Genomic DNA, 25,453 nt, shown 5'->3' with positions numbered 1-25,453 from the left:
TAAATCTATGATAACAGCAGCAAAAAAGCTCTTCTTCTCTAAACATATAGAACTAGCCAAAAACTCCAGTAAACAGCTATATAATATAGCTAAAACATTATCGGGTAACACACCAGATTTAACCCCTCCACCCTCGCAATCATTATGCGATGCTCTATCTGAGTTCTTCTTTGCGAAGGTAAATAACATATACCAAGCTTTCACCTCAGAACCAATTACCACCCTCACCCCCCCCTCTGACCACCCTGAGCAATCCCCTGACGAGCTTTACTCCCCTAACCACCGATCAAACTAAGACCATACTGAGTTCGGTTAAATCTGGATCAGCCTTGGACCCTTGCCCCACGTCGGTGTTGACCTCGGTCTCAGACACCATTATTCCTGTTATCACCCATGTCTGCAACTCAATACTGTGCTCCGGGTCCTACCCGGATTCCCTGAAAAATACACTGATTAAGCCCTTACTAAAAAAAGCCAATCTAGACAGACAAGAGCTGAAAAATTATCAGCCTATAGCAAGTCTCCCTTTTTTAGCTAAAATCACAGAGAAAGCTATGAACCAACAGCTATCTGACCACATAGAGAGAAATAACCTGCTTGATGACACCCAGTTTGGGTTCCGCAAATATCACGGGACGGAAACCGCTCTCATTAAAGCAGCGGATGATATTAGAGCCATCCGGGACCAGGGAGGGACAGCCCTGCTGGTACTCCTAGATCTCTCCGCAGCATTCGACACGGTTGACCACAAGACCTTGGTCAACCGTGTCGAAAAAATGGGCATCCAGTCCACTGCGAAAAATCTGCTGACCTCCTTCTTGGCTAACAGAACCCAGGCGGTCACACTAGGCCCATTCCAATCTGCCAGTCGGTCGTTACCGTGTGGGGTTCCCCAAGGCTCATCCCTAAGTCCGACACTCTTCAACATCTACGTGTCGGACCTTGCTAGTGTCATCAAAGCACATGGGATGAGCCTAACCTCATACGCCGACGACACGCAGCTGGTGCTGGCCATTAAGGGTGACGGTCAGGAGGTGGCCGAACGGTTCCAAGCTGGCATGACAGCGATAGGTAAGTGGATGGCAGGTAACTGCCTAAAGCTAAACTCCGACAAAACGGAGGTGGTCATCTTTGGCAATCTCTCGCCATCTTGGCCCACATCCTGGTGGCCATCAACTTTTGGCACCCCACCTTGTCCCTCCTCCAAGGTCAGAAATCTGGGAGTCATGTTTGATGACCAACTCAACTTTATGACCCATGCCAATAAGGTAGCTTCCACGGCCCATTATAAACTTAGGATGATTAGGAAAATCCTGCCTTTTCTACCTGACACGGCCGCTAAGACCCTGGTCACATCATTGGTTCTTACCTCCCTAGACTATTGTAACGGCCTCCTTCTCAATGCACAAAAAAGAGTCACAAAAAAGCTTCAGACGGTACAAAACGCGGCCGCACGCCTGCTATCCAAAAAACCCAAATTCGCCCCCATCTCAGACACTCTGAGAACCTATCACTGGCTTTCTATCCAAAACAGGATAAAGTTTAAAGCCATGTGTATAGTTTACAAGGTAATGCAGGACCAGGGGCCTCGCTTCCTCAAAGATCAATTAAAACCCTACAATCCAGTCAGAACACTCCGTTCCTCTACACTTAATCAACTAATCACTCCACATAGTAGAACAGTTACATGGGGCGACCGTCGCTTCCTTGCTGCAGCCTCCAAGACCTGGAACACCCTACCTTACTACTTTAATCCCAGCTCATCACTCCTACAGTTTAGGAAAAAACTAAAAACGTGTTTATTTGACCAGTAACTCACACACTCAGCCCACCGTACCTACTTCTAAGGATAGACATTACTGCAGTCTAGCGCCGAGACACCCAAGGGTATTTGGTTGCGCTCTACAAATGCCAGTAATAAATAAATAAATAAATAAGGTATTTTTCCACAAAAGAAGAACTTAGATTTGATCCTCTCTAAGTTTTTGTCACAATGAGTCGTCATGTGGCAAAGCAGGACATAATTATGAGACAGGGCTGAGTAAATTAGGCAGCTGGGAAACTGCAGACTATTCACTCTCATTGGCTGGCTTTATCGTCACTCTTAATTGCTTGCTTCTTATTCGATGGCTTTCCTTGTCTATCTTGTGTTTGTTTCTCCCTAGGAGCATAGTCTCTTTATCATTGTTTTGCTTGGCTAACTTGTACTTTTTCAATGCTCACTTTTAGGGAACTACCTTTTCCTTTTTGGTTGAGCACTCGGTGAGAGTGCATATCTTTTCAAGATGATTCTCCCTTGTGCCCTGTTCCCCTCTTTAAATGCTGTCCCAACACCCCTGTATACTCTGGTGTTGCTGTCATCCTCATGCGCTTTCATCCTGCTGCCATTTGGCTTGCCTGTGTGCCTCTCCCCATACCCCGTGTTGCTATCTCCATCGTGTGCTGCTTGTCCCTCACATCCCTAATTTTATTTTTAAACTCTCCCTGCATACTCACCGTTGCTTCCTTCCCATCTTCTCCACCAACCTCCACCTCTGCTGACTCCCCTCAGCTTAATAAAATAATATAGAAAAAAAATTCTATGGGCAGAGGGTAAATTGCTGCCGGCCCTCCAGAAAAGCATTTTCACAAACTTAAAACTTCTTTTTTTATTTAGCAATCTAAATGGTGCATGCAATTGTAGGCCGGACAACAAAACATAAAAGAAAATGGTGCTCGTGTAATTTTGTATGCCTGATGTCACATGCGCTTGTCTATGGAACGGTATGACTGCCAACAGTGGCTGTATCATTGCGCCTTTATTCCCCTGATGATAAATAGCAATGGCAAAAATCATTGCGCTTAGACCAAGGCAATTCATCATCACCAAAAAACAAGTCAAGACCTCTTGTCTTTGCCTATGCTTGTCTAAGAAAAGAACCTAAACACTTTCTGAAGATGCTATTTAAAATGGTATTTTCCAGAAATTAATCCATTTGTCTTTCATGTACTATTTTTTTTAAATAGTCTTTTACCTCCCATAGTAAAATTGTTTGTATAAAACATACAAAATATTTCCTCCCACGGGGCTCAGACATAACTGCCGAATCCTGTGGAGTTACGTGAGGATGCGCTAAAACGGACAGGAGATAAACACCCCGGGATAATTGAATAATCCTGAAGTATTAAAAAGGGTACTTGAGTCTACTTGATACCATTAATTAGATTCCCTGCTATCAAGGGAGGAAGAAAACACGTGGCAACCGGTGATTAAATTATATGAATATACAGCATAAAAGGAATGACGCCAACTGCTGATAATAATAGAGAATGAGAAGTCCCACATTGAACTTCAGTATATCTGGAAACAAAGAAGGTTGTTAAGCAGACTGCTACCTCCCTAGATTCTTCGTAGGGATCTTGCAGTTTTTTTTAAAGATTATTGTGTTTTTAAAATTGTCCTGAGGAAGGTGGTGCATAAAAAGCAGGATCCACCGAAACGCGTCGACATATAAGAAAAATCCTTTTGGGTTTTGGTATTGGACATGTACACAAGAATGTGTTTTAAAAAAAATCTTTTTGGGTATTTTAAATGTGGATTGGAAATAGTTTTTTGACTTGAACAGCAATTGTGATATATCATTGTAGGACTGAACAAGTTAGATTAATTGTGCATCATTTGTTTTTACGTGCAAAGGATAAAATTCACACATGGTTTTAATAAAGGAGAATGTAAACGCAATTAACATTGTCAGGTTAAATTTTGTATATAAACGGTGCCTTTGGGGTTCTATTTTCGAAGGGCGGGTAGAAAAAATGTTGTTTGAAGCATGAATGTGATGATTACTGAATATATAAAGATTTAGTAACAGAGACTGTAAGGAATATAGTCCATCTGATAATCTTGAGTACTAGGAAAATTACGCCAAGAGAACATTTTTTGTTTAAGAACTGTAAACACTCATAAACTAAAAAGTGCACATCTTTTATTCTGCACAGTCCAACTGGGTGCTGCTCAGGACTGGACTTTTCCTATGAGTACAGAGTGGGGGCTCGGGGAAGCACCCATTATTAACGGGAAAAAGCCCTGCATAGAACACATTGTGAATTATACACTTACCATATAGTTCTGTCACCTCAGATGCTTAAATATTCTAGACCTTAAAGATGCACAATTTTTAGGCTGCGAGCGCCCTGGTAAAATATATTACCTCACTGTCCCCTCCCTCGCTTCCCTTCATTACAACATGAAGACATTCCTGCCTCACCAGACAAAGCCAGGGAAGAGGATTCATAGTGATGCAATTACCGGTTAGTAATAGGAACATGCTGCTTTTAGACACTACCATGTACACTTGAATTGGCATCAACACAGTAATACTCACATGCAACGCTCGAGTAACCTTATATCTCTGTATCTCTGTAAATTAGAAACAAATGTATGTTTGATGAAATCCACAAATTTTACAGCTGGATAATTTTCCTGTTTTGCACCAGAGAGTAGGACATATTCTTGCCAATTTTGGGGCATATTTGCAAGGGTATTGCGGCACCGGAACATCTCTTTTTTGACGTTTGGTGGAGCAATGCCCTGCACCATATTTACAAAGTGGTTGTTTATTTACAAATATCTGCAAATCTGCGGCTGCACCAAAATCTAATGCCATACAAAAGCAGGCGTTAGATTGGTGCAACTAGGACAAATACTTTTATTTCTCCTCGTTTTTGCTTTTTCTATGTGTGCTGCATTCTGCAAAAATAACAGAAAGAGCAAAACACCATTAATTATTGTTTTCATGCATGAAGGTGTCCCTGTATGCTCAAAAACAATCATTAAATAATGGCGATTTTCTACTTCTATTTTTGATTGTTGATGTGCAGGAATAGACACCTTCCTGCACATAAACAATCATCCCAGCAACACAGTCACCATAGCACTATGGCGCAAGAGTATCTGTGTTGGCGCTAGGCAGCTATTTTTAGCGTCAGCGCTAGAGAAAATACAGGAGTGCGCTGTATTCTTGTAAATACTGTCACCCCTTCCTTTTGGAAATGGCACAGTGCTACACCATTCCCTTGTACATATGCCCCTGAATGTTTTGCACCAGTGCTTAGGATCTTTGTCGGACAATAAAAAAGTCTCCCACTAAAATATATCACAATAAGACTTAACAGTTATTCTCCTACCCCCAGACTCTCATTTTGGATGACTTTGGTTGTGAGGTGCGGTATTGAAGATTATCGCATATGGTGGCACCAGTACTGGCATCCTTTGATCCCTCCTGCTGTTCCTGCTGGTTGGAGGAGTTGAATGTTTGATGATTTGTTTAGATGAGGGGTGATACCTCTTTGCTATACCCTTGCTCCTTCCTTCTATGGCATATTGCTTCCATCCTTCTAACCACACCAGATGAAACTCTACAGTTCTTTTTCTTGACCTGTAATTATTCTGTCCATGGGTTAGGCAAGCATTTCCTGCAAGCCGGCCAAGGCAGAGACAGCAAGAAGAAAGAGAGGCGGGCTCAGGCAGCTTTAGAAATTACCACTCTCAACTGAGCCACACTGGATTCTTGATCCCAAATACTAAGGACTCATGCCTTCTGGTTGATAATTAGAAGAACAACCACCAAGGCAAGTTAGTGCAGTAAAACACCCAAACAAGCAATAACTAAGTGGTGACTATTCTTGTCCATCAAGGTTGTTCTCAGTTAGGGTGCAAATAGGAATCCCATTTAGTTTTGCTTTGTGTACGACGTAGCACCGATAACGTACAATCTAAATAGTAATTGACAGGCGGTGGTTTAAATTGGGGTGATGAGTAGTCCTTGTACATGATCTTTTGGTCCCTCAATCTCAGTTACCCACTTGCCCAACAAGAAGCCACTCTGAGGCTTGGAGCTGGCAAGTTGTGGGAAGAGAAAACCAGCAAGTAAAGGGTGCATTGTTCCTGTAAATATTTAAGTGTATTTTATCCCCATTAAATGACGACTGGGCAATACACTGTAAATAAACACATCATCAAATTCGTTATAGTATGCAACCCTCACGCACGGCACTCATACCTTTAGCGCCTGGCAGAGATCAGCATGCCAAAGAGGTCTCTAAATACCCTGATACATCAGTGAAACACTTCAGTAAAGCAGAGGCCATATTTTTACAGAAGGTGTCAACTGCAGCCCTTGCAGCACAAGGCAAATGATCGTCTTATGAAAATAACTTCTATGAGCGTCTAAAGCCACCATAAGATGCCCAGTCCGCATACTTAGCTACAGAAACCCCAAAGGCATTTGTAGATTTTTGGGGTAAAGTTGACGCCCTGTTTGAACAGGAGATGGAAGAATTTCTGACTTTTGTAAATAGCTCAAGACCAGCTGTTAGTGGGTGCAGTACCGACAATTGAAAGACAGCTTGCAGCATTTGCTTGCTGACCAGACTCCAGCTTAGGGCACTTGCTCCTAGAGGACCCTCAAACTTAAGCTCACCCTAATTTGAATGTGCTCCTCCTCCGAAGCAGTTTGCATACAAATGCATCTTTAACATTTGGGGCCTTTCGAGATCTTCAGGAGTAAGTCACGGGTCCTCAGTTTTGAAAGAATCACATCCCAGCATGTACCCCTTGATCAAGATGCCCCCAGGGACTGTTGCTGCTTTGCCTTGGAGTTTCTGTATGCTTATAGTGCTCCAGACTTCTTTAATGCAACAGAAAGGCGGCATGTTCGCGTGATATAAGGCACTGATGCAAGCAAAATCATAACATCAAGGAATCTTGCAAAAGTGAATATAATTTAGAAGAATTGGATATTTAAGAAAACATCCTTACACATCCTCTGAAAATCCTGCACACCTGAATCGGATTTGTCCTCATTTGAATTAATTCGACAATGGGCGTAGATTGGTGCAAAATGACCCAATCATAGAGGGATCGACATCAAGGAAAAGGTCTTATTAAACTGTTGTTTCCATTTCTGTGATCAGAACTTGCTGACCGTTGACGGCTTAAATATGAGGGGACAGCACACCTTATGTAGTAGGCAACAATTAAAAATGGCCCAACTATCAAAATACTTGGGAAAACGTGTGCCCCTGAGCTAATCATCACTCAGAGGACAAGACTCAGCAACAGAAGAGTGGAAAGGACCATATATGAACTGCTCGGCTACTAATCTGTGTAGTTATTTATTTGAAAAGTTTAATAAAGCCCGAACAAGCCTCTTACGGGTATCAGATTTCTGTACAGGTTTGGCGAAAACATGGGTAACCAAAGCACAATGGGACAGAGGGTGTCGTTAAAACAAAGGGGGGAAACAGATCTGGTCGTGGGTTGGGGTGTTGGCTCGACCAGAACAGTATCAGAAGTGCCTTAGAGCACAATAACAGTTTAACAGACAAGCATACAATAAATCGCACCAACGTAGTACATTAAGAATCAAAATCTTTGACAAAGCATGAGCATGAGAACAAGTTGATGCTGTTAAAGTTCATTCAGGAATAGCCGTTTGACAAGTTTCTTGAAAGATGCAGTGGATATCTTGAGAGGCAGGGCATTCCAGATTCTTGGAGCAAGACCGGTGAAAGCACGATTGTAAGATCTTTTCTTTTTGAATCTGGGCGGTTTCAAGAGTAGGGTGGATGTACTTCTTAGGTACCAGCCCGAGCCCGAAAGTTCAAGCTTATTTGCCAGGTAGATCGGGGTGTTGTAATGTATGGCTTTATGGGTCAAGCAGGCTATCTTGAAGCGGATCCTGACTTCGATAGATAGCCAATTTAGTTGCAGAAGGTCGGGAGATGTGGTCATGCTTGCTAGAGCCCGTGATGAGTTTGGCCGATGCGTTCAGGGTAGCTCTGTACTGGGTCAAGCTAGCTTTGGGAAGTTCAGTAAGGGTCACCAGACCATAATCCAGTCTAGAGATAAGCAACCAGGGATTGAACCGCTGGCCGGATGTCTTCCGGGGGGGGGGGGGGGGGGGGCGAGGAAAGGTTTGATTTTCTTAAGGGTGTTAAGTTGAAAGTTGGCTTCCCGAATAGCTGCACTGATGTGCACTTGCATGCTTAAGTGTTTGTCTGAGGTGATGCCTAAAGATTTAACAGAGTCTACCAAATGAGGGTAGCAATGAGTTGTTTAAGCCAGTCCATGGTAGATGCCGAATGATTGGGCAATCAGAAGAAATTCCGTTTTCAATCAATCAATCAATCATTTGTAAAGCGCACTACATACCCGCAAGGGTCTCAAGGCGCTGGGAGGGGGGGTGCTGCTGATCGACCAGCCAGGTCTTGAGTACCCTCCTGAAGGTCAGCAGGTCTTGGGTCTGTCGTAGGCTCAGTGGGAGGGTGTTCCATGTCTTGGTGGCGAGGTGGGAAAAGGATCTCCCCCACTAGTGGTTGTTCTTCGGATGCGCGGGCCGGTGACGAGTGAGAGGTCGGCGGAGCGTAGCTGGCGGTTGGGGATGTAGAAGGAGAGCCATCTGTTGAGGTAGGCTGGGCCAGAATTGTGGAGTGCCTTGTGTGCGTGGGTGAGGAGCTTGAAAGATATCCTCTTGTTGACGGGGAGCCAGTGCAGGTTTCTCAGGTGGGGGGTGTGGCCGTGGCGTGGTACGTTGAGGATCAGTCATGTCGAGGCGTTTGGATGCGTTGTAGTCCTTTGATGAGCTTGGTCGGGCCTCCCGCATAGAGGGCGATTCCATAGTCGAGTCTGCTGCTGAAGAGGGCCTGGGTGACTGTCTTTCTTGTATCTGTCGGGATACATCTGTAGATCTTGCGGAGCATGCGGAGGATGTTGAACCAGGAGGAGGAGACGGCTTTGACTTGCTTGGTCATTAAGAGCGTTGAGTCGAGGATAATTCCCAGGTTGCGTGTGTGGTCGGTGGGTGTCGGGGCTGCTCCCAGTGCCTTCGGCCACCAGGAGTAATCCCAGGCTGAAGGGTTGGAGCTGAGGATGAGGACCTTGGTCTTGTCCGAGTTCATCTTCAGACGGCTCAGCGACGGCCTTCATTCCTTCGTGGAGGTTGGCTTTGGCGGTGATGGGGTCCTTGGTGAGGGAGAGGATCAGCTGAGTGTCGTCTGTGATTATGTTGAGGTCGTGCTGTCGGGCTACGTGTGCAAACTGGGCCATGTAAATGTTGAACAGTCTCGGGCTGAAGGAGGATCCCTGGGGTACGCCGCAGATGATCTCGGAGGCTTTGGAACGGAATTGGGGTAGGCGGATGCTCTGGGTTCTGCCGGAGAGGAAGGAGGTGGTCCAATCCAGAGCCTTGTCTCGGATCCCTGCGGCGTGGAGCCGTGCGCATAGTGTGCGGTGGCAGACGGTGTCGTAGGCGGCGGAGAGGTCTAGGAGGATGAATGCTGCGGTCTCGCCGTTGTCCAGCAGGGTCCTGATGTCGTTGGTGGCAGCGATGAGGGCAGTCTCTGTGCTGTGGTTGCTGTGGAACCCTGACTGTGAAGGGTTCAGGATTCTGTTTTCCTCGAGGTATCGGGTTAGCTGTCTGTTGACGGTTTTCTTGATGACCTTGGCTGGGAAGGGGAGCAGAGAGATGGGCCGGAAGTTCTTGAGGTCTCTTGGGTCTGCCTTAGGTTTTTTGAGTAGGGCGTTGATCTCGGATTGTTTCCAGATCCCTGGGAAGGTCGCGGCCTTGAGGGAGGGATTGATGACGTTGCGCAGGTGGAGTGCGATGGAGCTGCTTGCTCTGTTGAAGATGTGGTGCTAGAATGGGTCTGACGGAGAGCCGGAGTGGATTGAGTGCATGGTCTTGATGGTGTCATCAATGCTCACGCTGGCCCATGTTAGCAGGGGGTCGTGGTCGATGGTGTACGGAGGGTCTGTTGTGTTGCTGTCTGTTGGGGCTGTCTGGGTGTTGAAGCTGTCGTGGTTGTCTTATATCTTGCGGTGGAAGAAGGTGGCGAGGAAGTCGCACAGGGCTTGCGACGGCGGGATGTCGTTGGTGTTGGAGCTGGGGTTGGAGAGTTCCTTCACGATGTTGAAGAGCTCCTCACTATTGTGTGCGTTGTTGCCGAGGTGGTCTTTGAAGTAGGTCCTCTTGGCCGCCCTGATGAGGTGGTGGTGGTTGCGGGTGGAGTCCTTGTGTGCTGGGTGGCTGTCTGGAGTTTGTTCACTGGGAAACCAATTTCTGACTGAACCCGAGAGACCCATCTTGTGCTGAAGAAGACCAATCAGGTTTTCATGTTTGATGGTGTCAAAGGCTGAGGACAGGCCCAGAAAGATCAGGAGACAAGGACATTCTGGCGTCATCTGCAATGTGAGTTAGTGCCGTTTCAGTACTGTGCCCTGAAACCTGACTGATAGGGGTCAAGGAGTTGATATTTCTCTATGTGGTTGCATAGCTGCGAGTGGACGCATTTTTCGAGCAATTTAGCTAGTGTCAAGATGCTGTTGATAGATCGGAAGTTGTTAGGATCCAAAAGATCCGTGTTGGGCTTCTAAGGAATGGGAGTAACTTGCCCCACCTTGAGGCAATCAGGGATTTTTCCCTGTAAGAGGGATTCATGAATGATCCTGGACAAAGAGGGAGAATGGCTGAATGGAGCTCTTTAAAAAACGTATACGTGTGTAGAAGCTCAGTGATAGCAGGGAGGAGTAAGGATTTCCAAGGGCATTCTATTTGAGAGAACAGCCAAAGGGCTAGGATATTACAGAGGGTTCCGCCAGCTCAGCTGATAATGGGGAGTGGTTCGGAGGCCTCTGAGTTGAGGTGACAGGTAGTAGATCCAGCTCGATTTTTCTTGTTTTTTCAGAGAAGTGAACTGTGAAATCATCCCCACTAGGGAGCAAGGACATGGGAGTAGAGATCAAGTTGGAAGAATGGTTAGCTTGTTGCGTGATGATTTCAAAGAGCTTCTTGTGTCTATTTTTGGCTCTATCCAGCTGAGCCCTGAAGAGGTCTATTTTAGCCATTCGGATGTGTCTGTTGTAAGTACTTCTCACTTTCCTTAGTTGAGTGAGACTTGTGGTGAAGGGCGTGTTTCTCCAGAGTCTCTCTGTGAGTCTAAGATTGCACTGCCCATTATTTAAGGCACAATTAAACCACGGTTTGTATTGTTTGACTGGAATCCTTTTGAGGTGCTTCGGTGCAATAATATCAAGAATGTTGGACACAGTGCTAATGTAGTGATCAGAGAGATCGTCAAGGTTGGTCATGTTGGGAGGGGGCTGAAGTCTATTTCTGGTGATTTAAGTTAGTAAATTGATGTTAAGGTCTATCATATTGTGCGTCAGTTGTTTAGCTTTAAGGGGTTGGTCCTGTCTACACGAGACCTTTTCCAAGATGTGGAAGGGAATATGATCCGATCAGTCACAGGGTATGATGTCGCCTAATTGTATACTATTGTCTTTGGCAATGATAAGGTCGAGAGTGGTGCCCTTATTGTGGGTAGGACCCTTACAGAGCTGTGAGAAGTTAAGGTCCGAGAGGAAAGCCTTAAAGGAACAGACTAAAGGATCATTTGAGTCATTCCAATGTAGGTTAAAGTCTCCGAGGAAGATGTGGCAGAGCTAATGACCTCCATGATTTTCTCTATGAAGTCCAGATTGTCACCTGGAGGATGATAAATCGAGTGAAGCACACAAACCTTCTTGCCCTTATTCCATATTTCGGTGACCATGTGTTCACGTGAGGACAGCTCAGAACATAGCGATTGTTTTACGGTGAGGATGGAGCGATTGATGCTTGCAATGCCCCCTCCCCCCTGGTTTTAACAAGTCGATTGCATCTGATAATGGCATAGTCAGGGGGATTAAGAAGTCAGGGGAAGAGGTATCATTGAGCCAGGATTCACTGAGAATCAGTAAGTCTATGTCTTGCGAAATGATGAGTTCTGAAATATCTGCTGCATGTTTCACAGCTGATCTACTAGAGTTGAGTAGCATCGATTTGATGTGATAGTTGGAGGAGATCACTTCATGATGAGAGGTGGTTATTTGAAGTAGTTTTCCTTTGTTAACCGATCTGTGTTTGACACCCGGTTCCCTGTCAGGGTCAGAGGTGATGGAGGGGAAGTTGAGAGTAGGGTAGAAGGAGGAGAAAGTTCTCGAGCCAGTGTACGAGAATAGAAGGGTGAGAATGTCCTCCTCAGAGAGTTTAGGCAGGAGTCTATGGGGCCTAGAAAGATGGTTAGGTAGAGTCCTAGAACTCCAGCTGGAACTAAGAGGGGAATGAAAAGAGGAATGATTGTTAACCGTGTAGAAAATATCCTGTGTATTGTATTTATCGGTCCTCTGAAAGAGGTGAGTAATCCAGAGCGTCTCCATCTTCAACGAGAACTGTAGTATGCTCTGCATGATCTCTTTGACAACAAGGAGATCCTGCTTAAGGTCAGCAATCTTCTCCTCCAGGCGGGGCCTACATAATGTGTATATATTGTAACTCTACATCATAGTGTCATATTGAAAATGAGAACTCACAAATTTGCACAGTCATAGGGGTCTGTGTAGATTCACAATATGTATTGGTTGTTGACACAGATGGTGCTACCGAATTTTTGGATGGCACAATGCACCTCAAGGTACCTAAATAGTGCTTTTACCTTGATACTTCTAGCAGAAGGCAGACAATATAGAGTTTCGTTGTGGTCTCCTGTTCTGCACCTAGGTGAAAGCCCCAAGAACTCATGCAGCAGCATTTTAAACACATTCAGCTTTCCTTTTACCACCTCTTAGCATTGCTTGCCTGGCATTTTCACATATCCGAGTCATAAAACAGGCATGGAAGACGAGGTCATACATTTCTATTTTTGCCTTCTGAGATGAAACAAACAATTTAGGGCCTCATTTAGGGAAACTGTTGTATTACTGGAACAAAACAGTGATGCAACTGTTTTCACTACGCCCTCTTTGTGACGCGATGGATGCGCCGTATTTAATGTACCCTCCATGTCGCAAGGAATGACAGCTATGTCAGGAATCCTGAAGTATCTGTCAGCGCAAACACCACCCATTGCTGGAGTTGTGTCACAAGCATGATGCAACTCCAGCAATGCATGAGGCAGACCTATAAATATAGCCCTGCTTCACCCTTATTCCTGCTATGAGGCAGGCGTAAAGTTTTGATGCAGTGGCGTCCTAGGAGTGGTGCAGTAAAATCTGATAGATTTCACTGCGCCACTCCTACGAGGCTTTGTTGCGTGGGAACGCCCACCCTACATTCATTATACCCGACGCAGGTATAATGTGGCGCAGGACTTTACAAGGTGACGTATCTGCCTTGATGAGTCATCTTGTAAATATGGCGCAACTTTGCACATTTTTGACACCACCGCTGCATCCTGAAAATCGACACAACAGCTGCGCAAAAGTGTTGCAAGGCCTTTATAAATAAGGCCCTTAGTGTCATCTTATCAGTATGGCTCATATTTGCATGGTATCAGGGTGACTCAGATCTTAATAATAAAAACCTCTTCAACAATGTTGAGGCTTAAACTACTGGATGTGCCCACAACAATGCACTTACATCTTGTTAGGGTTTAGTTTGATAGAGTTTCTAACCATCCATCTTTTAGTTACTAGCAGGCAGGAAAAAACGACATGGCTGGTCTAATTCAACTTAATCAACATTTTATCGCCAGTGTTCATAATTTATAATCACCCTACAAAGTTTGCACATATGAACAAATCATTTTCATTTTGTGTTTTGGCTTTACATTACAGAGAGAAAAGCGAAGATGTACTGGGATGGAGTGAAAGTTGTGATAGTTGCCTTCATCGGTACCACAGTGACACTGCCCTGTGAAAACCGAGACCACCTCTGGACGGAGAGGCACCGGGAGGAGGACCAGCAAGTAGTGCACTGGGACCGGCAGCCTCCCGGTGTCCCCCAAGACCGCGCAGACCGCCTTATTGACCTCTACGCCTCTGGTGAGCGCCGGTCATATGGCCCCCTTTTCATTAGGAGGAAGATGGGCATCAGCGACCTGGCCTTCACAGAAGGAGACTTCTCTCTGACCATATCAGAGCTGGGGCATGGAGATGAAGGCACCTATTCCTGCCACCTTCATCACCACTACTGCGGGCTAGACGAGAGGAGGATCTTCAGGCTGTCAGTGGTGGAACCAGTAAAGGAGAAGGAATCTCTGAACAAGACGTACCAGCCCATCACTCCCTCTAGAGGTACAAATGTTCACCATTATTGGGGTTTTCTCTGAGATAGGATCCTGGTACATTGAAAACACACTCGCAAGCACACACTCACACACTCACTCAATCACACACTCACTCGCTCACACACACACACTGCTGTAGCAAAACTCCACACCTGTTAATTCATACTACTATTATTTGTTTAACTTCAACCACAAATGCCAAGGTTTTATTCATTAATCACATATTATTTATAATATTGGTTAGATACATGTGAAAAATGATCAAAAAAATGTGACATTGGGAAAAAAAGATGCAATAAATGGCGCCGCAACATACAACGTATTATCACCCTCCAAAATCGAACCACGTCATAGGTGAGAGAATTTAAATTGTCACCTAGGAAGGTCCACTTGCGCACTGTCAAGTCTGGCTGGCCTTAGACTTTAGGTTCTGAGACCAACGAAAGAAGTGCATGCATAATTTCACAGCCCTGCTAACCAATCAGAGCCCAACACATCTATCTCCATCATTAAATATAAGAATGGTCCTGAATAGGAGACCTCGAATTATAATTGAGTTAATAAGATGTTTTTTCCTTTCCCCCTGTTTCAAATTCATTCTCATTGGTGTCTTTAATTGGTCATTTAGAGCTTGCTATTTTTGCCCGATCAAGAAATTTACAAATGAGGTCTCTTTCATGTTGAGAGGTGTGGTTAGAGAGAGCACTTCTTGCATTTAGAAAAATAAAATGCAAACTGTGATTAGAGAAAGCAGCGCCTACCACACCATGAATGTGCAATCAGTAAAATTGAAGGTTTTTCCAGGAGGACTTAAATCTACCTACTATTTAACAGATTACAGACAAGTTAAGAGGAGAGAAGGAACTAGCAAACAATACTTATTCCCAGAGTCTGCCAAGTGCTTTGCTGAAAGTGTTTTGGAACAAGTGAGTCATGTTTTTCGTGATGTGGATCCAACCTACCGAGTGCTGAAATGAGTGGTGGTGTGTGTTAGAAAAAGCGGGGGCGGTTCCAATTTGTTATAAAAAAAAAAGAACTGTGCAGTATCTCTGCCAGCAGTGTCAGATGGGGTCTGGGAAGGAAGAGAATAAACGGAATGGGTCCTTTTGGATCATTATAGTCCCTCTTCAGTTTCTCATTCAATAGCTCTAGAGGAGAATTGTCACAAAATGCTGCCTGGGCCAGTACCCATGCAATGGACCATGGCACATTCAAAGTGTATGCCAACCTACCCAGGAACTTCCGGAAGACTAACTGATCCTCCGGGACACTGAGATGAGAGACTGAAAGGTGTTTTAAAGATGGTATCCAAAATAGCCCTTTCTGAGGGAACACATTTAATAGTTCAGTGGCTCAAAGTTTCCTCAGATACAATGGAAGAGTTGCCCAGAAATGGACTGCATGCTCACCGAGCCATGGGACTCAAGCTGCATCTCACTGATGAGACCCAATGCGGGACAAACAGGTCTGGAGTGGAGAAGACTTCTCACAAAATGCTGCCAGTGCCTGTACCATTGTAATGAACCATGGTATATACAGAGTGCATGCCACCCCGCCAAGACACTCCTTGAAAACTAGCTGGTCCTCTGGTGAACAGAAACGAGAGAAGGAAAGTTGTCTCAAAATGTTATCCAAAATATGCCCTTCTAAGGGATCAAATGTAATACTGAGTTCAGAGACTCAAAGGTTCCTCAGAGACAATGCAAGAGTTGCCCAGAAATGGACCCCATGTTCACTGAGCCATGGGACTCAAGCTGCAACTCACTGCTGAGACTCAACATGAGACAAACAGGTCTGGGATCCCTGTTGTTGTTATATAAAAGGCATGCCACATGGCACTTCCGGCTGGGATGATGTTATTGGATTAGGATCTAGGCTGATCAGCATGAGGCTGATTCGTGTCTAGATTAGTGCGTTGAGCCAAAAGGAGATAGTTGGAATGTTGCCCTAGCAATTGTCGGCGGCTGGAATTCATACACATCTTCCACCCATCTCTTTTTTTGGTTCCTCATAGGATGATACTTAAAGTCTCCCATCCCAAGGATCAAATATATATTTGAGATGGAAAACTAAAACACTTCTCACAAAAAAGTGTCTGAATCATTTTCTACTTGGAATGCTCTCCCACTGGCCCTTAGGCAGATTTCCGACCTGCTGCCCTTTAGAAGGGTGCTGAAAACTTGGCTATTCACACACTAATTCCACTCCGTCACGCACCCTAGTGGTCATCAGCGCCAGGACACCGTTCCGGTAACAGTGCGCTTAACAAATGTGCAAAATAAATAAATAAAATACAGAGAGATCTCTTCCTCCTCCGCTTCTTCTTGATGGCGAGCTTCAAAGACCTCTGAATAACGGGTGGTCTCTAAGAAGATGGTAACCAAGAAAGAAACAGTCACCTAGGCATGGCACATGTTTTCGAGTAGTACAATACCTTTGATCCCCGGTATCACATAAGGTGGCAGAATCTGTTTAGTTTGGAGAGACTATCAGCTCTCGGCCCCTGGAAGCTGCCTCCTCAGTATTGTGTGGGCATTCCACTATGGTAAAAGAATGTATCATGACATACAAACTGCATTGTGTCATGGCAGCCGCTGTTATTTATTAACCAATTGAAAGAATATTAATTTATTGATACTGAAATGATAAACAAATGACACTTCCCTATCGGCTATTACACCTGTGATCTACATGTTACACTGATATTAGTTGTGTAGATGACTTTGCCCAATGCATTGTCTTATCAACTCAGTGAGAACAATGCAGTGAGAGCTTCAGGACTAAAGGCTAAGCTCTGTCATTGGCCTATTATAGCTTCATACGGAAAGCAGTATTATATCAGAAATGAGCACAGTATTTGCCCCGGATTTCAGGGATGAGAGACAATGGCCTGCAATTTCAGATGAACTCCAATGGCATGAATCCATCTAATGAACCCCACCACAAATGACGACAACACCCCAGCCATGGAACACCTCCACATCCGACTCCAAATAGACAGCAAAAACACCATCAGGGGCACCCAAGCCTACCATCCTTCAGGGCCATGCCCAGCCATCTGCAACTTCATCGCCCCTCTTGCCATAGACTCCAACAACTCAATTTTCCTCGGCGACCTTAACTTCCATCTTGATGACCACAATGAAATCAATACTACCAACCTCCTCGACAGCATGAACAACATTGGACTCGCCCAACTCGTCCATGACCCCACACCACCGCAGGCCACAGTTTAGACCCCATCTTCACCTCCAGCGATTGCATCGGGTACAGCCACACCACAAAACTTACCAGGACCAACCACTTCATTGTTCACTTCACCATCACCAGCTCACGACCCCTGTCTCAGTCTGCCTAATGTCGTCCATCGCAGTTGGAGCAAAGCCTAAAAGTACACACTGATCAACGCAATTAACATCCTAGACCAGAATGTCAGAAACTTCAACAACTGGATCACCAACTGCACCAACAGTGTCACTCCTGTCAGCAGCAACATCCACAGAAGGTTTGCCAAGCAGGATAGCTGGTACACTGAAGACCTAAGAACAATTAAACAACACTGTAAACAACTAGAAAGGAGATGGCGCACTACCATGGACACCACCGACAAGACCACCTTCAAGACAGCCCTCAACCTCTACCACAGGCAGTTGAGAGAATCAAAGAAAACAGGTCTTATCAGGAAGCATCGACTCAAGCTGCAACATCAGGAAAGAACTCTTCAACATCGTCAAAGGATTCTCCAAGCCCTCAGCTGAAACAACCAACATTACCCCCTCACATGAACTATGTGACAACCTTGCAAACTTCTTCCACGACAAGATCACCAACATCTACAGGCACTTCAAACTCCAGCCCAAGGCCACAAACTCCTTCAAGCACCACAACAGCCGCGCTACCACCACAGACACCAAACTAAACGAATGGAGCCAGCTCGCCCTATAGTATACCACCTCCATCATGAACCCAGTCTACTCAGGGGCCCCAAACAACCCATGCCCTCACCACTTCTTCCACCGAAGTGAAGCGAGAATCAGCCACGTACCCACCAATGTGTTTAATACCTCAATTGCCCCAACCACCTTCCCGAGGACTAAAAACACTCAGAAGTCAGCGTCCTACTAAAGAAACCATCGGCAGACCCCAGCAAACTCAACAACTATCTACCGATCTCCGTGCTCCCATTCCCGGCCGAAGTATTAGAAAAAGCAATCAACCAACAACTCTCCTCACATCTGCAATGGAACCTCCTACTCCACTCTGCCCAATCCGGATTCCGCAGCAACCACAGCAGTGAAACAGCCCTCATTGTGGCTACCGACGACATCCAAGTCCTACTTGACCGGGGCGAGAATGCAGCTCTGATTCTCCTAGATCACTCAGCAGCCTTTGATATGGTCTCCTACCACACACTCATTACAAGGCTGCAGTCTATAGGCATTCAAGCAGGGGCACTCACATGGATTGACTCTTTCCTCACTTGCAGAACACAAAAAGTCTGCTTCCCACCTTCATCTTTGAACCCAAGGAAATCATCTGTGGAGTACCCCACGGATCCTCACTCAGTCCCACCCTGTTCCAAAACTTATACAACACCTCTGGTCCCCTCTGCATCCTCGTGGCTCTCAGAACCTGAACCTATTCCTACCCTTACAGTTGTATGATAGAGACACGCATGGCTAAACCACGCATGCCTCTGCCACACTGCCTAAACCATGAATGCATCTTAACCACGCATTCCTTTACTATGCATGTCTTTAACAAGTAATTTCATGGTAAAGGCATGAATGGTAAAGGGGTATGCGTGGCTAGGGTCGTGACCCCCCCCTCCCCCTGCCCTAAGCTATAAACTCTCAACCTGCCCCCGCCTTGAGGTCCAAATACCCTGACCCACTCCCAACCCCTTCCACGGCCTGTAGCCTAAAACCCAAAATCCCTATTTTAAAAAACTACCCTGACCCCGCAGCCCTAAAAACAACCCAGCACTCCCCTGAGCCCTAAAAACTACACCAACTACCCATTCCTCTCCACCTGCCCTGAGGCCTGAAACCCTGTACCTTAACAAATACTACTCCAACCCCCTCCCACCCTGCGCTGTTCCTAAACCTACCCCAACCCCTTCCACTGCCCTGAGGCCTAATACTCTAATCCCTAATTAAAAAACTACCCAACCTTCAGCCCTGAAAACTACCTGACCCTCCTGCAGCCCTGTAAACTACCCCGACTCCCCACCCAGCCCTGAAAACTACCCTGACCCTCCAGCCCTGAAAACTACCCCTGAACTCTCCCAGCCCTGAAAACTACCCCCGAACCCACAGTGCTGAAGATTACCCCGACCCCCCGGCCCTGAAAATGACCCCTGAACCCCCAGCCCAGAAAACTACCCCAACACCTTAGACAAGGATACTACCCCTGACCCCGCCCAGAAAACAACCCCAACCTCCCAGCTCAGAAAACTACCCGACCCCCAGCCCAGAAAATGACCCCCGACCCCCCAGCCCAGAAAACTATTGCCGACCACCCTAGCCCAGAAAACTACTGCCGACCACCCCAGCCCAGAAAACTACTTAGCCCAGAAAACTACCCAGCCCAGCCCCACTTACCTGACTGCGGCTCTCTTCCTGGCGAGGTCTTCCTGCTTCCGTCCTTGCAGCAGCCAGCAGCTAGATCACACACACTGCCTTACCCACGCATATGCATGGTTAAGGCATATATGTGGTTAAGGCAAGCGTGGTTGTGCTTGCAATGTCAGAACACGCGTGGCTGAGGCAGAGGTGTTTTGACTGTTTCCCTACCTTTACTGACCACACTAGAAACCTAAGCATCATTCTGGACAACAAGCTCACAATGACGACTCAGGTCAACTCCATCCCCTCGTCCTGCTTCTTCACCCTACATGCTTTGTAAGATATTCAAATGACTACCCCAAAGCTCAAGACGCACCATCACCCAGGCACTCACCTCCAGGTGACTGGACTATACCTACGTTTTCAATGCAGGGATTGCAGCTCACCTCCTCCGACAACTACAGATTCTCTGTTCAGAAAAGATGCCAGATCAAGCCCCTAGTCCACTCATACAAGGCCCTACACAACTGGGGACCCTCCTACTAGAACCACTGCTTGAACTTCCAACAGCTCACAGACACCTCCGCTCCACGTCCCTTTCTCTAATCCTCACTCTGCATCCGGCATAGCAGATGCAGGAGTTGCTCCTTCAGCTACCTAGCAGCAAAGACATGGAATGATCTACCCTTTCATCTGTGGACCTCCTCATCTTTTTCAGAGTTCTGAAAGCCCCTGAAGACCTGGCTATTCTGCTAATCAAGTGGACCCTGCCAGTGCCTGGATACCCTCCCGGGTGACAAGAAGTACTCTACAAATCTACTGATTGATTGATTGATTGATTAAAATCTACTGATTGCTTGATGACATCCAAATCATCACTGATCTCTGCAGGGATTCAAGAGAGTGGCCAGAGGTGGTGACTACCTGGCTTCAGTGTAGCTGTGGAACATATGAATCAGTTCAGAAATAAAAAACAAAAGCCTTCTCCTGGCCTGCTGAGAATCAGAGGTTTTTTTACTACAGTGGTTCTTGGCCCTTGTCCTTATCTCGGCTCCAGTAACACTGGGTAAGATGCTGATGCTGAAATTGAACTCTGGCCTGCCCTTCTGCCCCAGTGTCATTGCAGTGACCAAATTAGCTTCATTTACATCAAATTATACTCTCAAATGTCACCCTCCTGGTTTGCTAGGCAACTGTTATCCAATTGTGCAAGAGGTTGTTCATCCCAATTTCAATATAGTACGACCATTTATATGGAGATTCCCAAAAATGTGTTGGTAAACAAAAATCAGTATAGAATTAGGCCATTAGGAACACAGTTGTCTTATGACCATTCAGATATGCTACAGAGGTAAGAAATGTATTCAATTTATGCTGGTGGTTGTATGAGTCGGTGCTGGCACTTATTTTTGGGGACTGAGACTTATTTTTCATAATCAGACTTTGACTCACTACAAGAGTGAAAAAGTCAAAAAGGTACGAAGAAGGCAGATGAGAAAAATAGGAAAACTGTGACAAAGGGAGAAAGTTGGGATGAAAAAGAGCACACAACGGTAAGAAATAAAGATGGATGTGTAAGGAGTGAAAGAAAGAGGCATAAAGTGAAATCAAGACCAGATAGCCTTGTATTCAGCAACCCTTCCATTTGGCCTCCCAGGATGCAGATTCTTCAGAAAAACTTAAATCTCCTGCACATTTTCAACAAGTTAAGCATTGGATTATTATTATTAAAGATTTGTAGGGTGTGCAGCTACCCCAAGGGGTTTCCCAGCACCAAGCCTGGTAGGACAGTACAGAGAAAAGGAAGAGCGAGGAAAGATTGAAGTTAAAACAGTCAGGTTTTCAGGCCCTTGTGAAAGGACAGAGAGAGGTCTCATTTCGCCTGGGGGCTGGTAAGGCGTTCCAAAAAGTTGGGCCTAAGTATGAGAAAGACCAGTCTCTCATGCGGGCAAGTCTGATTTTGGGAACAACAAACTAGGTATGTTGGGCGGAATGGAGGGGACGAGAGAGATGGTAGAGTTGGACCACGTCCTTCAGGTATTTAGGGGCTGTGCCTGTTATGATTCTTAACATGTAGCATAGGGCCTTGAATTTCACACAATTTGACACCATTAACCAATGTAAGTCCCAAAGAATCTTCGAGATGGAGGATGGCTTTGGTAGACGAAAAACAAATTGAGCTGCTGAGTTTTGCACCAGCTGTAGTCTCTGTATATTTAGTGTATCTGCTCCCAGATATAAGACATTTCCGTAATCCAATCTTGACGTGACCAGGGCATGGATCACAGTCCTTTGTGCTGGGTGAGGGATCAGCCACAAGATCTTCCTTAGCCATTTCAGGACTGCAAAACAGGTGGATAATACCTTGGCTACTTGTTGTTTCATTCACAGCTGTTCATCTACAAGGAAACCCAAGTTCCAAACTTTGTTCACCAGCACGGGTAAGGCTCACAATTCCGGGGTGCAATGTTTTGGACCCCAGAGGTCATGTCTGTTGCCCAGGATCATCACCTTGGCCTTATCCCCATTTAGTTTGAGCAGATTGTTTTGCATCCAGAGCGCAACATTGCTCAATCCTAACTTAAGGTCTGAAGGCTCATGCCTTTGTGACGACGAGAGGGAAGAATAATCTGGATGTCATCAGCGTATGAGAAAAGGGACAGTACTGCATTTTTTACAATCACAGCTAATGGGCGGTGCTGAGATCTAGTAGGAAGAGTACCACAGTTTCCCCTTCATCTAAACGGTGCCTTAGCATTTCCGTTACCCTCAAAAGAGTAGGGGGCATATTACCAAGCAATAGCGATAATTATCGCTATTGCTTGGTTAGAGACAAAAATTTACCGCTGAGCTGCGGCGATTTTCACCGCAAATAAACCTTGGTATTACCAAGGTTTATCGCAAATGCGATAAAAATCGCCGCAATGCATGAATATCGCTAAAAAGTCAGCGATATTCATGCATTACCGAGCTAATGCTCTTAGCCATGTTATCCACCTCCCATTGGATAACATGGCTAAGAACTGCTCAGGGCAGGTGTTAGCTTTTGGAGATATTCGCGCTTAGCGCGAATATCTCCAAAAGTTGGTAATCGGAGATAGCGATGTTAGCGACTGTTTCCAGTCGCTAACATCTTGGCACGCCCACTTTGCATGTCATTAGTGATAAATATCACTGAAATGCAAAGTGGGGCCCAAGATGGTCGCTATCTCCTACTAGCTGTCGCTAACTGGTGTTAGCGACAGCTAGGTAATAGGGCGATAATTTTATATCCGCTTTCTTGGCTTTTAAAGCCAAAAAAGCGGATATAAACCCCCTTGATAATATGCCCCTAGATTCAGTAGAGAAACAAGCTCTGAAACCCGATTGAGAGGTGTGAAGAAAGTTCCTGGAATCAACAAAGGAGGTAAGCTGACCAATGATGTGTTTCTCCAAATTTATAGAGAAGGTGGGGAGCAGGGATATAGGATGAAAGTTGGACCGAATGGCAGGGTCAGAATTGACTTTCTTTAGAAGAGGGAGGACCATGGCATGTTCCCATCTATGAGGGACTTCTCTCTATTGCTGGGAGGAATTTAGAAGATACATTATTGTCGATAATATGGAAGTGTCAAGCTGCTGACTTAACACATGTGGGCGCAGGGGGTCAAGGGGGAGCCAGATTAAATATTGCAAAGGAGGTGATTAAAGGGCTTAGAGTCCAAAGAAGATCTGATAATACTTGTATGAGCATTTACATCGGGATCCCATCTAACATTAGGGGAGTCCACAACTTCTGATAAGGTATACAAAGGCTTTTTGCTTCGCAGCACAGAGTGTATGTTTTCAACTTTATCAGTAAAAAAGAGAGCTAGTTCTTCACATTGGCTATGAGTAAGGGCAGAAGAGGTTGAGAGTTTCTCAGTGCTTGATAGCTCTTTTACCACGGTAAAAAGGGTTTTAGTGCCGTGTTGTGATTGTTGAATTTTTTTAGAAAAAAACTCTGCGTGAGCCGCTTTACAGAGAATATGATATTAACTTAAAGCCCTTTTATATATTGCTTTACTATCTTCATTATAGTGTTTCCTCCAACGTCTTTCCAGAGTTTTACACTTAGGGTCCTATTCACAGAACAAACTTAAGACAAAATCCTAAACTTACTACCATTTTGATATTCACGGAAGGCACTTACTCATTTTGGTATTCACAGAAGGCACTTACTCATTTCGGTATTCACAGAAGTTAGGAGTCCTAACTTTAGGACTCCTAAATGCCTTCTATGAACACCGAAAGTCTTAAAGTTAGGATTTTACTCAGTTTAGGAGTAGTAAAGTTAGGACTCCTAACTTTAGGACTCCTAAATGCCTTCTGTGAATACCGAAAGTCTTAAAGTTAGGATTTTTCTCAGTTTAAGAGTAGTACAGTTAGGACTCCTAACTTTAGGACTCCTAAATGACTTCTTTGAATACCGAAAGTCTTAAAGTTAGGATTTTTCTCAGTTTAGGAGTAGTAAAGTTAGGACTCCTGACTTTAGGACTCCTAAATGCCTTCTGTGAATACCAAAAGTCTTAAAGTTAGGATTTTTCTCAGTTTAGGAGTCCTAAAGTTAAGAGTCCTAACTTTACTACTCCTAAACTGAGAAAAATCCTAAGTTTAAGACTTTCGGTATTCACAGAAGGCATTTAGGAGTCCTAAAGTTAGGACTCCTAACTTCTGTGAATACTGAAATGAGTATGTGCCTTCTGTGAATACCAAAATGAGTAAGGGCCTTCTGTGAATACCAAAGTGGTAGTAGGTCTAGGATTTTGTCTTAAGTTAGTTCTGTGAATCGGGCCCAGTGTCTGTTCACCTTTTAGCCTATCAGTAAACCAAGGTGCCAGAGGCAAAAGTCTCTTTGAGTATTTGTTAGAGAAAGGGAGGCACGTTTCTACTGCTTCCATAATCCAATTGTGGATAAACGCATGATCTTTAACAGAGATTTGTTTGAAATCGGGTCTTCTTTCGATTAGAGTCTTAATAAGTTCCTGATAAAAATGGAATTTAAAATGGTTGAAAATGATGTGGCAGGTTCAAATGAAAATTATCTGTTTGTTTTGAATTAAAATTCTTTGCAGGGACTGCTACTTTGCTACTTTTCTGATTACCAGAAAAAAGTTTAAAAATGCTTTTTTAATGATTGATAGCTAGGCTACAGATTTTTAGAATTTTCTATCATGCTGCATTTTAACTCTATTAATTTTGGCCCCTACTGATATTTTTTTAAACACTATAATTAGTTAGTGGAATCGAGTGTTTCTCCTAGAAAGCTTCTGGGTATTGTGGGTTTTTATATTTATACAGTTTTAATGTCAAGTTTCTCTGTAAAACTGTTATGGTCCTGTTCTATTATCTAGAGGCACTCTCAAGCTCTATCTCGGTTTGACACTATTGCATTTGTATAACAGAATGGACTGAAATAGAGTAGAAGTCCCTACATGTTACTCCCCCTTTCAAAATTTTGACATCTTTAGGGCTACTGAGCTGATCAAGGAGTTCTGTTTCACCATTCTGATGTAGCCACAGCAACAATATGGAATATACTTGATGCAAAGGACTAGAAATGTTTCAATGCACCCACTGTGAGTAATAGAAAATGAGCACCATTTTGTTGATAGCCCATTTTAAGAAAATGAAAGACAAAGGAAGAGAGCATGATCCTGGCTGGAGAAGTGGCAGAGGCGACAAATCGGGAATGGGTGAATTAGTACTACGCAATTGTGAATATTGAGTGGAAAAGAGACAATTTTGTTCTGGAGACCCTGCTAGGATTTTTTAAAAGCCTA

At 44.8% G+C, this 25,453-nt stretch overlaps 1 protein-coding gene across 1 annotated transcript in view; it reads left to right on the top strand.

Annotated features, from left to right (window-relative positions):
• The window catches only part of MXRA8 (matrix remodeling associated 8), a 178,085-nt gene that overhangs the window by 113,625 nt on the left and 39,007 nt on the right, over window positions 1-25,453 (top strand). Inside the window, exon 4 of the mRNA XM_086921439.1 lies at window positions 13,634-14,092. Coding sequence (XP_086777565.1) covers window positions 13,634-14,092 — 459 coding nt within the window. The remainder of the gene's footprint in view (window positions 1-13,633; window positions 14,093-25,453) is intronic.

This window comes from Lissotriton vulgaris, chromosome 5 (assembly GCF_964263255.1).
Source record: "Lissotriton vulgaris chromosome 5, aLisVul1.2, whole genome shotgun sequence".
Taxonomy (NCBI): domain Eukaryota; kingdom Metazoa; phylum Chordata; class Amphibia; order Caudata; family Salamandridae; genus Lissotriton; species Lissotriton vulgaris.
The sequence above is the reverse complement of the archived record's forward strand: the minus strand, read 5'-3'. Positions and strand labels throughout refer to the sequence as shown.